Raw genomic sequence first — 14243 nt, 5'->3', positions numbered from 1 at the left:
GGCCGTAAGAGAAAACCTCAGAAGAGCAGCATTTACTTCAGCTGTAGAAGTAGAAGCAGGTGCTAATATGCACAGGGCAAGGGTTGTCAAATTTCTATTCAAGATCTATGATGACAAGATTCATTCATTTGCTTCGTTATTCTGTCGTCCGTATCTCCAGAAAAAGCTATGTAGCAACGTTGTCTACCCCAGGTTATCGTCCGCCTACTCCGTACGCCGAGTTATGCAAATTTGGTCCATGTCTTGAGTCCCTACAACTGAATATCGTTGTTAAGCAATCGCACCTCCTCACCCGGCTTGAACGCCGGGAGACCAATGTATGGGCATCCGTCGCACCTGAACGCATCGCCCAGTGCGCAGTTTCCACAACTGCCAACCTTTCCCTGCACTGTGAAGTCCACTTCGGCGAGGTCATCGGCGTCCAACTTTAGGGAGTTGAGCGCTCTATCGGCCGAGGAGCGTTTAGCGGCATCTTCGGCTTCAATCTTCTCTTTCATACCGCAGGTACAGTCTTTGCAGGCGCGTCGTCGCTTGCCGGGTTTGGGCTGGCATTCGAGTGCTGGAATCATGTTAGCAGAGTGACGCGAGGTAGCAAGGAAGAAGTGACGCACGTTGAATGACTGGACGTGCCAGATCTGCCTCTGTAATGAGGTCGTCCTCGTCGATTAGGTCATCGTCTTCGCCTGTGATTATTGGGTCGTCAAGATCATCACTGAAATCGACAAAGCCTACACCGACTGGCTTGACGGGCTCAGCCTGAGGCTGGTTGCGCTTGCGGTTGAGGTTGAGCTGGACAGAACCGTCTGGGTTGACTGTATGGTTCGCACCATTTGTGCCGTTTGTGCCGTTTGTGCCGTTTGCCTTCTTGCCAAGCTTCAGCGGTATCGACACAGGCTCCTCTTGCTCGGACTTGGTCATGCCGTTCGCGGTCTCTGTGAGCCCTGCCAGGATAGCCTCAGTCTTTTCTGCGCCTTGGAATGGACCCGCCTGACTTTTGAGTACTCCTCCAACCTTCAATGCGCTGACAACTTTGTTCATGACATCGCGTGCCAATAGTTTGTGGCTTTCGCGCGTGGTACCGTCGGCGTCGGCGAGGAGGAGGACAACATCGTATGTGGAGGCGGGGAGATTGGCCAGACCAGCAGCGATGCGATCAAGCATTTGCAAGTCGGTCGAATTGCGGTCGTGGATTTCGTAGACTTGGTCAAGTCGCTCTGGGTGCGCCGCAATCGACGGCGTGCCGATCAGAAGGCATCGCGGGGCCATGGTGGGGTATCGTGGCACTGTACGTTGATGGAGGGGCAGGTTGGTGTCGCAAAATCAGAGCGTAAAGGCAGAGTCACTACGAGAAGAGCGAGAAAGGTTGCGAGAAGAAAGGAGTGTAGTAGTTGAGAGGCGCGCCCGGGAAACTTTTCTGAAGACGGCCTGCGGCCTCGGAGGCGGAGAAAGCGCTGCTGACGAAATCAGGGAGAAATCCGCGGCGATTGGTCATACGACGAAGGGCTGATTGCAAGCTGACCTAACACGTGATTCCGAGTCAAGCGGAATGGCGGCATATGTATGAGTGGATCCCAGGGCGCATTAGCGTGCGAGGAGCATACATCCAGAATCCGGGGTAACCATTGTTGCTGTGAAGCCATGGAACCATGAATAGGCCGTAATAAACACAGTAAAGTACTGACGCGTCGTTGGCACAATATGCATCTTGGAATTGAGAGCTCCAAAAGTTTGTGCATGGCTGTGCTGCTGTGTCGAAAAGATTGCAGCCCACGCGACACCGACCGGCGAGATCCAGGTACCGGTGACGTACCTTTCCCCTCGTTCCTTCCCTACATAGCTCAGGAACCGAAGATCCGACTGATAACAATAAGCGTCAAGTTACTCTGTACAGGTAGAAGCTATGAGCACAATTGAAGTAGTCGGAGCTGGGCAGCTGAAGGCGAACCTTCTAGAGGCGCATCCTTACAGGGTCCTATCTTGGTCGCGATATAAAGGCAGGAGCTCCTCCCAGCTTCCCCGCCTTTGCCCAAGCCGCGTGAGATGCACTGCGCCAGCCTTTGACAAACAAACCAACAACCATCGTCCCTGCTAACATCGTCGTTGCTAACATCTTGCTGTCACTTGTCCACAGATCTGCAAGGTACGCATTCTGGCCGCGTTGCTTCACGCAAGAAGACGCCATCGGGTCAAAGCTCCCATCACGAGACCATGTACTGACCCGCTTGAGCTTCTTACAGTCGCAGTAGCTCCGAGCCCGCCGCTCCTGACTACTTCAACTCACGTTGACTCTCTTCCATCACCATTACAACAAACCCACATTCAATCCATCCACTACAGATACCAAACAGTAAGTACTGCCTTTTGTCTCATGTCTCACGCACCTGCCTTTGTTGTATTGAGCATGTAACACCTGGAACCACCTCAATGGCTCATCGGCGTAAGACGGCAGGAGAACTATGGGACAACATCAACATGTTCGTACATCATGCTGACTTCCATAGTGACTCGCTCCCACAAGTTCACTGACCGTGACCACGCCGGCATTGCTGATGGCACTGCCGAGCGTGAAACGAGACTTCCCAAGTTCTTTGGCAAGTCTGGCCATGCTGACACCGACCCTACCAAGACGAAGAAGGGTGGTAGTGGCAAGGGCAATTGGTGAGTACAGTCAACTTGCTTCCTTTCGATGCCCAGCAAGAGCATCATGTTTTGCAAAACAACCTAGCTCTGCCTATCAAGACACTTATATCTCAGAGTAAGTGACTGACCACACCTTCACAGGGGCGCCGCCGGCGATGAGGTCGAAGACATCAGGCCCAACATGGCCTACGCCCGTCGTCGAAGCAACTCGTCCACCCACAACATGAAGGACTTCAAAACCAAGTTCGAGACCATTGAGACCGAGCCCGTCTTTGAAGAGGAGATTCACGGTCCTCTCGGCGAAGAGCTCGAAAAGCAGAGCACCACCTCAACCGAGAACAGCATTGCTGAGGAGGAACACGACAAGAAGATGTAAAGGCCAAGTGTGGAGCCTACGGGCAGTGGCATGGCTCCAAGTTGACTGTGTGGCCGGCTTGTGGGAAAACCTTGCCCGCCTTGAGCAATTTGATAGAGCAGATATGAGCGTCTTTCCAGGCCGATATGCTCGCACATGTACCATGTCTCTCTGGGAGGTATTTTACGTTCTCTAGTATAGCCATGAGTGGTCAGGAGAACATTCATGGTTGGAAGCTGATGACGACGGCGCTTTTGGACAACTGTAATGAGTATGATAAACGAGATACGAAACAAAACATAAATCGAATGACTGTTCCGCCTGACATGTGTAGTTGAAAGATGGTGCTCTGCTTCAAAGCGGCTGGGATGGGCTATGTGCGTACAAGACTGAATGAAGAAACCAGTAAACACTTGCCCCGATGCTCCTGTGTGCAGCCTCTGTTGTTGTGTGAGTACACGGCGTAGAGTGTGCAGTAGGCAGGGAGTTCGTAATGGTACTCGACAGCCCTGGGGGTGAAACCAGGTTGCTAAACTCCGGCTCTAGCGTGGCACGGATCCCTGCCCATCATCAAAGCTTCGATGCATTCTTAGTTGTCACCCACAACACAGCGAAGAGCCAACACCATCACCGGCGCGCTCTATCGCGTTTCCAACCAGCCCTAATACTTCCTTCATCATGTTTTCACCAGAGGCTTCTTCGCTCGCGAGCATACGGAGCGCGCGCACACGGCGGCGCCAGCGCAACGACTCGGACGGATCTCAGCAACAACAACGAAGCCGCAAGCGAAGCAAACTCAACAACGAGACGTTCAAGGACCCGGCCGGTGCCAACGGAAATGGCAGTGCCCTGATGAATGGTCACGCTGTGCAGAGCGTAGGCGACTCGGCCGTCCTGGTGGATATGCCTCTAGTTGTTCGCGAGAAGAAGACAGCGCCAAAGCGCGCGCTCAAAGAGGACACCGGCACATACCTTGTGCGTAGATACGCATCTGTACAACCTACTCACTGCTAACACGAGACTGTAGACCAAGAACGCAAACTACAGCGTCAAGAAACTGCCCGGGTTCCCGTCAACGCTCCTCCGCCCGTCGAGTATGTCTTCACGTCGCCCAACTCGATGCGCGCTTGCTAACATACATCACTAGCCCCGATATTTGCAACCGCCCTCCCGTCCGCCGGCCTCGCACTTGCCCTGACCTCAGATCGCGCCCTTGTCTGGGACTACAGCGCCCCCAACGGCCCCACAAAGGTCGTCTCTCTAAACCTGAACTTCGGCCTACGCCAAGGTGAACCTCTTCCACTGGGCGCAATCGTTCGTAACGGTCCCACCAACGACTACGGTATCGTCGCGCTCGCACCTTCGACAGGCAAGATTAGCTTCTGGGAGAACATCGACAGCGCAGACGCCCGAAGCCTATATCCCCAGCGCCAGCAGGGAGTAGAAGGATTTGTCAAGTTGTATTCCGGAGAAACCATAACTGGTCTGGTCGATGTGGAGCACGCAGGCTATGTCCTGGTCTTCAGCAGTGGTAGACTCGCCCAGCTGACCTTACGCGATTCTCAGGGTAGACCAAGCATTGCGACAACAGTCTTGAGCGCACCAAATGGCTCGGGAGGCAGCTTCTTCAGCTTCAAAGGCCTTCTCGGAGGATCGATCCGGAAGACTATCGCCTCAGTCAAGGCACGGGCATCGCAGTCTAAGGGCCATATGGAGGTAATCTCGGCGACACGAAACGGCCTCTTTCAGACCTGGGACTTGAGCTGGTCAGGACAAAACAACCACCAACGAGACGTAGACGTACACGAGGCGATCCTTTCGGCAGTTCAAGCAGACACCGTCCCAGAAGTCCGGAACCAGCAGGACGTGCAAGTGCTGGATTTCGCCATTATGGACCAGCAACAGGGCCAGGACGCTGTAAATCTTTTGGCTTTGGTGGCGCTATCTGGCCGGGATTCGTTGGAATACTTCCTTGTTGAGGTGGATCTGTCAAGGATTGCTGGTACGATCAGCAGGGCGATACCAGTCCGCAACTTTCACCAGAACCAGTTACCGAAGGAGCCTACCGGAACGCTTCTTCTGCCACAGCCCGGACACACAGCCTATGTCCAGTTTCCAGGAGCAGTGTTCATCGCATCCCTCGCTCAGCCAGAGGAAAGCCCTGAAGCACAGCTGCTTGCAGATTCAGGACGTTCTAGTCTGCCCTTCCAGGATACCGTTTACTTCCGGCCAGAAGTGACACTCGCGGGCAACGCATTGGAGACCTCATTACGAAAGGACAGGAAATCGACAGCCCTAATCTTTGTCCAACAATTCGGTCTTATACAAATCGGCGCATTGCCCCCCACGACAGACGATCAGGATAGGGAGCGTGTGAAGGTTACCGCACGCAGCAAACTCGAGCAAGCCACCTTCTTCAGTACGATACCCGCAAACATCATAGACTTTTCTGTCAAGTCACGATTCTCATTCGCCGAAGAGGAGACTGCCGAAGCTGCTCTTACAATCAGCGCTGGTATCTTAAGCTCAGCGTACGACTATCTCGAGAAGGGTGTTTCTAACTTGGACGACCAATTCCAGCAACGCTTGTTTGCTCTCCGAACCCTGATCTCTCAGCTACAAACCGAGTATCCTCCCGTGGATTTTCAGACAAGGTGGCGGCTCTTGTGGCATGCAGAGAAGCTCGCAGCTTCTCACAAACTTTGGCTCTGGTACCAGGATAAGCTGCATGACCAACAAGCTCATCCGGATGCTTTTCCCGAGAAGATTTTGATGGGCGATATTGTCAGAGCTCTGAATGAACGCTATAAGACTGCCATTGATTCCGAGCTCGGCGAAAACGACACGATTAGACAGTTCTTCGTCAAGGACGTTGACAGTCTCCACACACTCATACCCTGGGGTTGGTTCTACCTGCGGACGTTCTATATGAAGGAGGGCCTAAAGCAAACCCCGTCCATCATGCAGAGGCTCAGTGAGGGCACTGATGTCATGCTTGTCACTCTGGAAACAGCGTTCGAATTCCGGCAAGCAAACGTAGAGGTATATGGTCTCGACCCCGATTGTCTGGACGACGGCATCCTGAAGTCGGCACATGGCTATGACATGCTACCTCAGTTCTGGACTTCATCTCACAACATTGTCAGCTCTATCCGTAGCCTTATCGACGTCGGTCGCAACCTTGCTGTGGACAATTATGAGGAAGGCGACCAAGAGGTCCTGGCGCAGAAGATCGGCAAGGATAACCCTCGTTTGGTGAAGCTAGGATGTCAGACTCACATCGAACGGTTCCAGTGGGCCCTTGCACAAAGCGATGAAAAAACCCGAGCCATGGGGCGTAGTCTCAAGGACGAGTGGAACAACAACGTCCGGCCGTCTCACATCATGGGTCTGATGGAGATTGGATTACCCACCGAAGGAATGGAGCTGGCTGAGCAGTACCGTGACATGTCCACACTTGTCAATCTGATCTGGGAAGAGTCGAACTGGCTAGAGACGGAGAAAGCCAACACTCGCAGCAAGATGGAGCAGGCCGAAAGCACAGTCAAGCTGAACCGGATAAAAGAACGTATTGCACGCTACTTTGACGTCTATGGCGACGAATGGGCTGGAGCGTTCTACTCAAAGTACATCAACGAGAACCAAGCAGGGCAGCTTTTCATGAAGGAGTATCTCAACCAGCCGGCACTCACCAAGTTCTTGCGAGCTGAGCCATCGCGTGCCCGGCTCGGATGGATCAATGAAGTTTGTGGTGAGAAGGATTACGAGGCTGCTGCTGAACTTCTTTTCGAGGCTGGCTCAAAACAGGAAACCAATGCGTGGTGTCAGCGCGTTGAGCTCTCCATGGCCAAGCTCGCTCTGCTCTGCAAGCAGGAAGCAAAGCATGGCGATGACCAGCCGGCAGTTGATCCACGCAGAGAGAAGCCAAAGGCATTGAAGATGCGTGAAGCCATGTACCACAGCATCGATCAACAACTGGAGTACACAAAGATACAGGAGGAGGTCTATGATCGGCTACTACCCATCATCACCGGAGCCCTGGACGAGGACTCTGCGGTGGAACTCCTCATGGCTGAGTTTGGTCAGGGCCGTCTGAGGGATCGACCAGCACACCAAGCGATTCTAAAGGAGGGCTTTGAGAACCTGGTACACCACAAGGTCATCGATCCTGCCCTCATGATTGACATACTCACTCTCATGAACGCAGATGACAGCGAAGAAGGCGTTACTTTGCTCGGAAACGATGAGTTCATCTACGCTTTCAGGGTCCTGCTTGTCAACTGGAACAACATCCACCGGACGACTCGTGATGGCCTACTGAAGCTTTTCTGGAAGCGACTGTGTATTAAAGACAACTGGGCAGCGATCAACACCACCAAGGAAGTTACTGATGCTGCGATAAACGATGTGCTGCAAGATACAATCATGGCATGGACATTCCGGACCTTGAGCGGCATGTGCAGTAAGTTGACGTCTACGACCAGATATTGATCAACGATTAACATGTTATAGTCAACAACCCTTTCGTCAGGACGCTATGGCCGAAGAACCTTCGCGATCTTCTAGGCGCAGGAGGAACACATGGAGAACTCTGTGTTCGCTTTGCCGCCGAAGATCTTCGCAACCCGATCATCAAGGACAATCTCCTAGACGACGACATCCTTCGCGAGCAGGTCAACAAGAACAGGCTCACGGATTGGTTCAAGGCAGCTTGGACAGCGGGCAAGACGATGTACGCACGCGAGCTGAAGCAGCAGGGCAAGTCCACTCCTCAAGACGTGGCTGCAGCCCCTCAAATTGCGGAGGAAGATGCGGAGGACGAGGCGGACCAGGAAGCTGCTGAGTCCGAGACGTTTGATGGTGACGATGAGAGCGCACAGCAGGAGCAAGACGTGGTGATGCAGGATTCATGATAAGTTGCGATCGTATTCGGGGGTTTATCGGGCGCAGTGCATTCAAGGCAATCAGGACAGGCGCGCATCAAGCATTAGGCACGGCGTTTCAATACCTGTACTCTGCAGACGCGGACAGCGTTTATTTTCTTCTTTGTTATCAAGTGTATTTGTAGCGATGGGTTTCAAGGTTTCCCGACGACAGGCGTCACATGTCTTGACCGTGTCAGTGCATGACTAGAGCAGGACGACAGAGTTGGCACCAAATGTATAAAGAGTCACTATTTGGGTAATGCATGAACGGGTAGGGGAGAAACATGAATAGTGACTTGCATAACCGCCTATCGGCAAGGGTCTCGACTGTGTTCTGTGGAGTCAAGCGATGACAAGCGTTCATTTGCGCGGTGGATACCCAGCCGTGTCAAGGAACCGAGTGTGGCGCGAGCGAGAGGGCGCGGATGTGGACGCGCACCAATGGCTGACTCGGTAACAGCCGTTGGACGATGGAGGCCGGGTTGTGAAAAAGTGGTGCTGCAAGTTGAGATGAGAAATGGCAGATGGCAATAGATAACATGTCAAAGAGGCTTGCGCCTGCTTTGCTTGTTCCTTGTCACACCAAGACCGTTGGCCACGCCGTGAGGCGAGCGAAGCCACCGAATTGACGTAGGCGGCATGCATGAACAGCAAGAGGCACAGCAGCGGTGAGGCTGGACAAAACACACGACACGCAAATGCATCCTAGTCCGGAGTGATGCAGCTCTACAGCAGCAAAGATCGTCACGTGTGCTGAGTCGGCTGTCGATGCACGATGCGATGGCGATGACGAAAGACAGAAACTTCGCTTTGCTCGATGGCAATCGCGATTCCGCAGACCAGGCTTCCCCTTCGCGCACACGCGCTTGTTGGCTGGGAAAGGATGTGTCGAATTTCCGAGGGCGTCCCAGGGCTGCTTTTGCTCGGAGGATGGGCTAGTTTGGGTGTGGACTGTGCATGCAGGTACAACAACAACTGACAGCTCAGTGGAGAAAGGACGACGCCTGCGCCGCTGCGAAGGGGGGGGGAGGCAGGAAGAATGAATAGATAATCGAACCGCTGCATTGGGACCGCGCCCACGACGACGGCCAGCGTGCACTTCTTGGACTCTATGCAGGCGGGTGTAAATAGCTCAGTCGTTGCAGTCCCGTGCTCGCAGTGAATTGGGTGCTACTAACAGTCTAGCGAAGAGTCGGTTGATAGGTTGCTAGTGCACGCCCCATGCTCAGTCGCTCCTTCCCCTTCTCCACGTCTTTTCCGCGTCGAGAGTCGGTCGCTCTTTCTTCACTATACGTCCCTGTCCTGCGTCCCTTCCTCTGACCTCTCCGTCTCCTCGCAGCTGCTTCGTTGCAGCACAAGTCGCTTCCGACTCGACTTCGACCGCCCGTCTCAGGAACGCCGAGTCGCGTTCTTCGCCGGTTGCATAGCCCCCCAAGCCTCGTTACCGGAGTACGGCTGCGGCCCTGTCTCGCTGCTGTCACAACCACCAAGCCACGCACCCTCCCTACCACTACTCGTCTCCCACATTCTCTCCAGGCGACCGCCAGTAACGACGCAATCGACACCATGGCGAGCGGCAGTACGAGTTCCAACGTCGTCGGCGTGCACTACCGCGTCGGCAAGAAGATCGGCGAGGGCAGCTTCGGCGTCATCTTCGAGGGCACCAACCTGCTCAACCAGCAGCAGGTCGCCATCAAGTTCGAGCCGCGCAAGAGCGATGCTCCCCAATTGCGCGACGAGTACCGCACATACAAGATCCTCGTGGGCTGCCGTGAGTGCTGACTTTCCTTGCCCCTTTACCGCTTGTTTTGTTGAACCTTATCAACACCAACGTCTATATATATCTCCGCACACCCAACAACCATCGTGACTAACCTGAACCTGTGCAGCCGGGATCCCTAATGTCTATTATTTCGGTCAAGAAGGCCTCCACAACATTCTGGTCATCGACCTGCTCGGTCCCAGTTTGGAGGACCTGTTCGACCACTGCAACAGGAAGTTCTCCATCAAGACTGTTGTCATGGTAGCCAAGCAAATGGTATGTCCCGACACCACCGTCGCGCTCTCACCTACTCACACCTCATCTAGCTGTCACGGGTTCAGACCATCCACGAGAAGAACCTCATCTACCGCGACATCAAGCCCGACAACTTCCTTATCGGCCGCCCCGGCTCCAAGAGCGCCAATGTCATCCACGTCGTCGACTTTGGTATGGCGAAGCAGTACCGTGACCCCAAGACGAAGCAGCACATCCCGTACAGAGAACGCAAGTCGCTCTCTGGTACCGCTCGTTACATGAGTATCAACACCCATCTTGGGCGCGAGCAATCCCGTCGCGACGATCTCGAGGCACTTGGCCACGTCTTTATGTACTTCCTGCGAGGTGGACTGCCATGGCAAGGCCTCAAGGCTGCTACCAACAAGCAGAAGTACGAGAAGATTGGAGAGAAGAAGCAGACCACTCCCATCAAGGACCTGTGCGATGGCTTCCCTGGTATGTTACGCGTCTCCCTCGTTCTTTGTTCATACTAACAATGCGTAGAGGAATTCAACAAGTACCTCAGCTACGTCCGGAACCTCGGCTTCGAAGACACACCCGACTACGACTACCTACGCGAGCTGTTCACTCAGGCTCTCAAGAGCACCGGAGAGGTCGAAGACGGCGAGTACGACTGGATGAAGCTGAACAACGGCAAGGGCTGGGAGGTCCTCAAGTCCCACCCATCTGCTGCGCAGGCGATGCACCACTCCAACGCCAACCCCAACTCATCCATGGCTGTGAACATGCAAGGCCAGCAACACAGGCAACAAAAGACGCACTTGCCCATTGACCACCATCGTCTCAATGAGCCTCTGCCAAAACCCGGAGCGACCCGCGCTCAGCCCGGACGAAGCCCACGGGAGAACATGAACCGTGATTCGCAGGTGAAGCGAAAGAGCATGGGCGAGCTTGCACCACCCGAGGGCGCTTCGACGCAGGCCCAGTTCCAACACAGCCAGCCCAACCTTGCGCAGAACAACCGCGCTGCTCCTGCCAGCAGTCCAAACCCGCAGCAACCGAGGCAACCGTCTGCCGAGAAGCCCAGCTTCATGCAAAAACTGGCGAATGCTCTGTGCTGCGGCGCGAGCAAGTAGTAATCGCGGTCCTCAAGCTTGGTTTTCTTCCCTTTGCGTTGCATCACGGAGTCCGTTCTTTGAGCGATAGTATTCCCTCGGTCACGTTTTCTTCCTGTATAGGTATCTTGTAATGATTGATAGACGGGATCGAAAATCTCCTTCAACGGTAATAGTTACGACGACCGATCGACCGAACCGCCTCCCACACCAGCCTGGATTCCTCATCAGCGCCGAAAAAACATCATCACCATCACCATCTCTTCATCTCTGCGCTCCCGCGTCGTTGCGAGACTACATCAGCTGGCAGTACATGTGGGAGTGATTTCCATTGGGCGCTTGCGGCGTTGCGGTGTGCTTGGGGAGGCTCGCACTTTGTGGCATCTCATTTTCATTATTCATTTTTTGGCACGAGGAAAACATAGCATGTAAAGGAGTCTCTTCTGAAGGCGCGGCCGAGGCCTACTGTATCGCGTGTACAGGGCGACAGACGGGCCTCGCTTTAGTTCAGGTAGAGTAGTTGGGCGAATAGACGCACTCACTACGCCGAAATTTCATTTTTGTACCTCAGTGACGTTTACCATACTCAGCATCATGTCTGCGTGTCCCTGGCCAGTAGCTGCGATCTAGCCGTTGAGGGGATCAAGTGATCATCTTCAGGCAGGAGCTATGGCCTCTTTGCGCATGCGATTGGAAGGTGCCGTAACAGCGGCAATCCATGACTCCATAGCTGTGCGTACCTATAGCGCAAGAACTTGACTTGTAGCCTGGTTACTCTTGAATCTCTTCGAAACCCTTCGCGCAATCTCTTGAATAAGTTTCCCAGCCCATTTTGATAATTTTTTTCTCCGACATACCAATATTCCCACACGTGAGGTACCTGCGCAGGGTCCAACGCGACTTCCCAACAACGAAATTAAGCTCGTCCACTCAGCCCGGGGCCTGCGAATCCATCACCCGCACCCTCTCCTACTACCGGCTCATCGATCAGCGGCGCCTTGCGAAAGTTGCGATGGCGTCGGGACGCGATGTGCGCGATATGCTCGGGCTGCCTGCTGCCGGCGGTGATGCGCCAAAGGCAGTAGGTCCAGCAGCAGTGGCGGCGCAGACACAGAAGCGGTCAAAGCCTGCAGGAGGGAGCAGGAAGATACGTACGTTTGGCAGTCCTTACGTCTTTCCTTGGGAAATCGTCAAAAGGTCGAGACTGACTCTCATTCGACCAGAGGGCGTTGCGCGCGAGGTTGCTGCGCTATATGGCGAACGCCCACCGCCTGTCGCCGTCTACGAGGAGAAGAAGGCGTACCGGGCAAAGAGACAGAGCACAGGGCCGGCGAAGCGATGGTATGTAAGGGTGAGGAACCTGTGGAAGATTGGCTAATTCGCGTCTCTAGGATACAACAGCCGTTTACGAACCCAGCGCGCAGCGATGGCCTCGTTCTGAAGCATTGGCGGCGCAAGCCGACGACCGCACCGCCCGTACAAGAAGCCGACGACGCGATGATGCAGGAAAGCGACACCGCCGACAACTACCTCGAACTGTGCGCCGACTACGCCAAATATGACATCAAGGTAGACATGCCCGGCTTCACAGACGAGGAATACGACCAGTACCTACGGAGTGACGACTGGAGCCGCGAGGAAACAGACTACCTATTCGAGGTAGTGAGAGACTACTCGTACCGCTGGCCTGTGATATGGGATCGTTATGACTACAGGCCATCGCAACCACATGCACCAGAAACTGCCAACGGCGAGGACCAAGCACTAGCCACGATGCCTTTTGCGCCCTCCAAGAAGCGATCACTGGAGGACCTGAAGGCCCGCTTTTACGATATTTCGGCCAAACTCATGAAGCAACGTATACCAGAAGTCTCAATGGACGCCGACCAGTACAGTTTATACGAGATGCTTACAAAGTTCGACCCAGTTATGGAACGGAATCGAAAGATGCTGGCCACGGCACTCATCAACCGCACAATGGACGAGGTCAAAGAGGAAGAATTCCTACTGACAGAACTCCAACGCATCAACATGGCCGCCAACCGACTCGATGCTGAGCGCGAGGAACTTCGGGCACGATTGGACGCACCGCCCCAGAACCAGGCAGTCTCCGCAGGACTACAGGCCTTTACGTCATCACAAGCCCTCCAGGCTCTCTTCCAGCAGCTATTTCAGCAGGATCGCAGCAAGAAACGCGCTTCGGGCGGCGGAACAGGACCCGGTCGCCTCAGCCTCTCCGCAAACGACATGGTACACACACCCGGCTCGGCACAACAACAACTCTCAGCGGCAAATCGACGGCAAAGTATGGCACAGAACCAACAACCCACGGCGCAAACGCCTGTCAAGCACCTCTCTCCACATCAAGAACATCGTTTCAATGTATCAACACATGACAGACTTACGTCGGGTATTACCTTTGGTTCCGACAAGCTGCTCAAGATGCGACAAGCAAAGAGTAATGTTCAGACCCAAAAGATTGGCCAAATGCTGGCGGCATTGGGCGTCAGTGATATTGTCAGCATTCCAACGAGTAAGGTCGGTGAGGTGTTTGAGAATCTCGTCACGAAGGTCAGCAAATTACTCGACGTACGCAAAGTTCGCGAGAAGGAGGAGGGAGAATGCAAGGTTCTGCTTGCTATGAAAGCTCGGCGAAATGAAAATGGTGAAGCTGAAGGAGAAGGTCAATTGAAACACGAAGTTCCTGACTCGCAACAAACGCCAGGCGGGGAAGTCGATGCCGATGGAGAGAATGACGACGACGAAGATGAGGACGATGTCAACAAAAACTATGGGGACGATGCCGAGGCAAATAGGGATGATCAAGAAGATGACAACGACGGTGATAATCCTGATGATGACGCTGAGGGCGAGGAAGATGAGGGAGGCTTTAATGGGGAAGATGACGACGGAGATGTAGATGCAGAGGGGGAGGATGATAGTAAACAGCAGTCAAGAGCGACTAGTCAAGGTGCATCGGGACAAGGCCATAAGAGAAGTGCAAGCGTGTTTTCTCAAGGCAGCGAGGTTAGCAGTAAGAGGGCGAGGAAGTGAGTACCTGACTGGGGTTTGGTTTATCTTTTTGCTAGCATAGCGATGGCGTTGGACGGCAAGAAAGGGAAACGTTGGGACATGATATGGGATTGGATATAGATGTCGACCATCGGAATTGTTATCTACGATGCGTTATCCGTCTTATACGCACGAAT

The 14243-nt window shown here is 53.9% G+C and overlaps 5 protein-coding genes across 5 annotated transcripts; 4 read left to right on the top strand and 1 right to left on the bottom strand.

Moving 5' to 3' along the window:
* Positions 1–251: 251 nt before the first annotated feature.
* On the bottom strand, positions 252–1266 carry GT037_003490 (anamorsin family protein; the record flags this gene model as incomplete). The annotated part of the gene is made up of 2 exons (XM_038928537.1): positions 252–559; positions 612–1266. The coding sequence occupies 2 exons, from the start codon at positions 1264–1266 to the stop codon at positions 252–254; spliced, it is 963 nt and encodes a 320-aa protein (XP_038788244.1).
* A 1219-nt stretch (positions 1267–2485) lies between these two features.
* On the top strand, positions 2486–3016 carry GT037_003489 (uncharacterized protein; the record flags this gene model as incomplete). Its single annotated transcript, XM_038928536.1, has 2 exons — positions 2486–2658; positions 2782–3016. 2 exons carry the CDS (start codon positions 2486–2488, stop codon positions 3014–3016), a joined length of 408 nt encoding a protein of 135 aa, XP_038788243.1.
* Positions 3017–3673: 657 nt separating this feature from the next.
* On the top strand, positions 3674–7908 carry GT037_003488 (nuclear pore complex subunit nup133; the record flags this gene model as incomplete). The annotated part of the gene is made up of 4 exons (XM_038928535.1): positions 3674–3970; positions 4023–4089; positions 4143–7457; positions 7508–7908. The coding sequence occupies 4 exons, from the start codon at positions 3674–3676 to the stop codon at positions 7906–7908; spliced, it is 4080 nt and encodes a 1359-aa protein (XP_038788242.1).
* Positions 7909–9486: 1578 nt separating this feature from the next.
* Positions 9487–11055, top strand: GT037_003487 (kinase-like protein; the record flags this gene model as incomplete). The annotated part of the gene is made up of 4 exons (XM_038928534.1): positions 9487–9691; positions 9810–9958; positions 10009–10414; positions 10463–11055. 4 exons carry the CDS (start codon positions 9487–9489, stop codon positions 11053–11055), a joined length of 1353 nt encoding a protein of 450 aa, XP_038788241.1.
* Positions 11056–12046: 991 nt separating this feature from the next.
* GT037_003486 (uncharacterized protein) lies at positions 12047–14088 on the top strand (the record flags this gene model as incomplete). The annotated part of the gene is made up of 2 exons (XM_038928533.1): positions 12047–12375; positions 12426–14088. The coding sequence occupies 2 exons, from the start codon at positions 12047–12049 to the stop codon at positions 14086–14088; spliced, it is 1992 nt and encodes a 663-aa protein (XP_038788240.1).
* Positions 14089–14243: the final 155 nt, after the last annotated feature.

This window comes from Alternaria burnsii (assembly GCF_013036055.1).
Source record: "Alternaria burnsii strain CBS107.38 chromosome Unknown 730, whole genome shotgun sequence".
In the NCBI taxonomy this organism is placed as follows: Eukaryota; Fungi; Ascomycota; class Dothideomycetes; order Pleosporales; family Pleosporaceae; genus Alternaria; species Alternaria burnsii.
The sequence above is the reverse complement of the archived record's forward strand: the minus strand, read 5'-3'. Positions and strand labels throughout refer to the sequence as shown.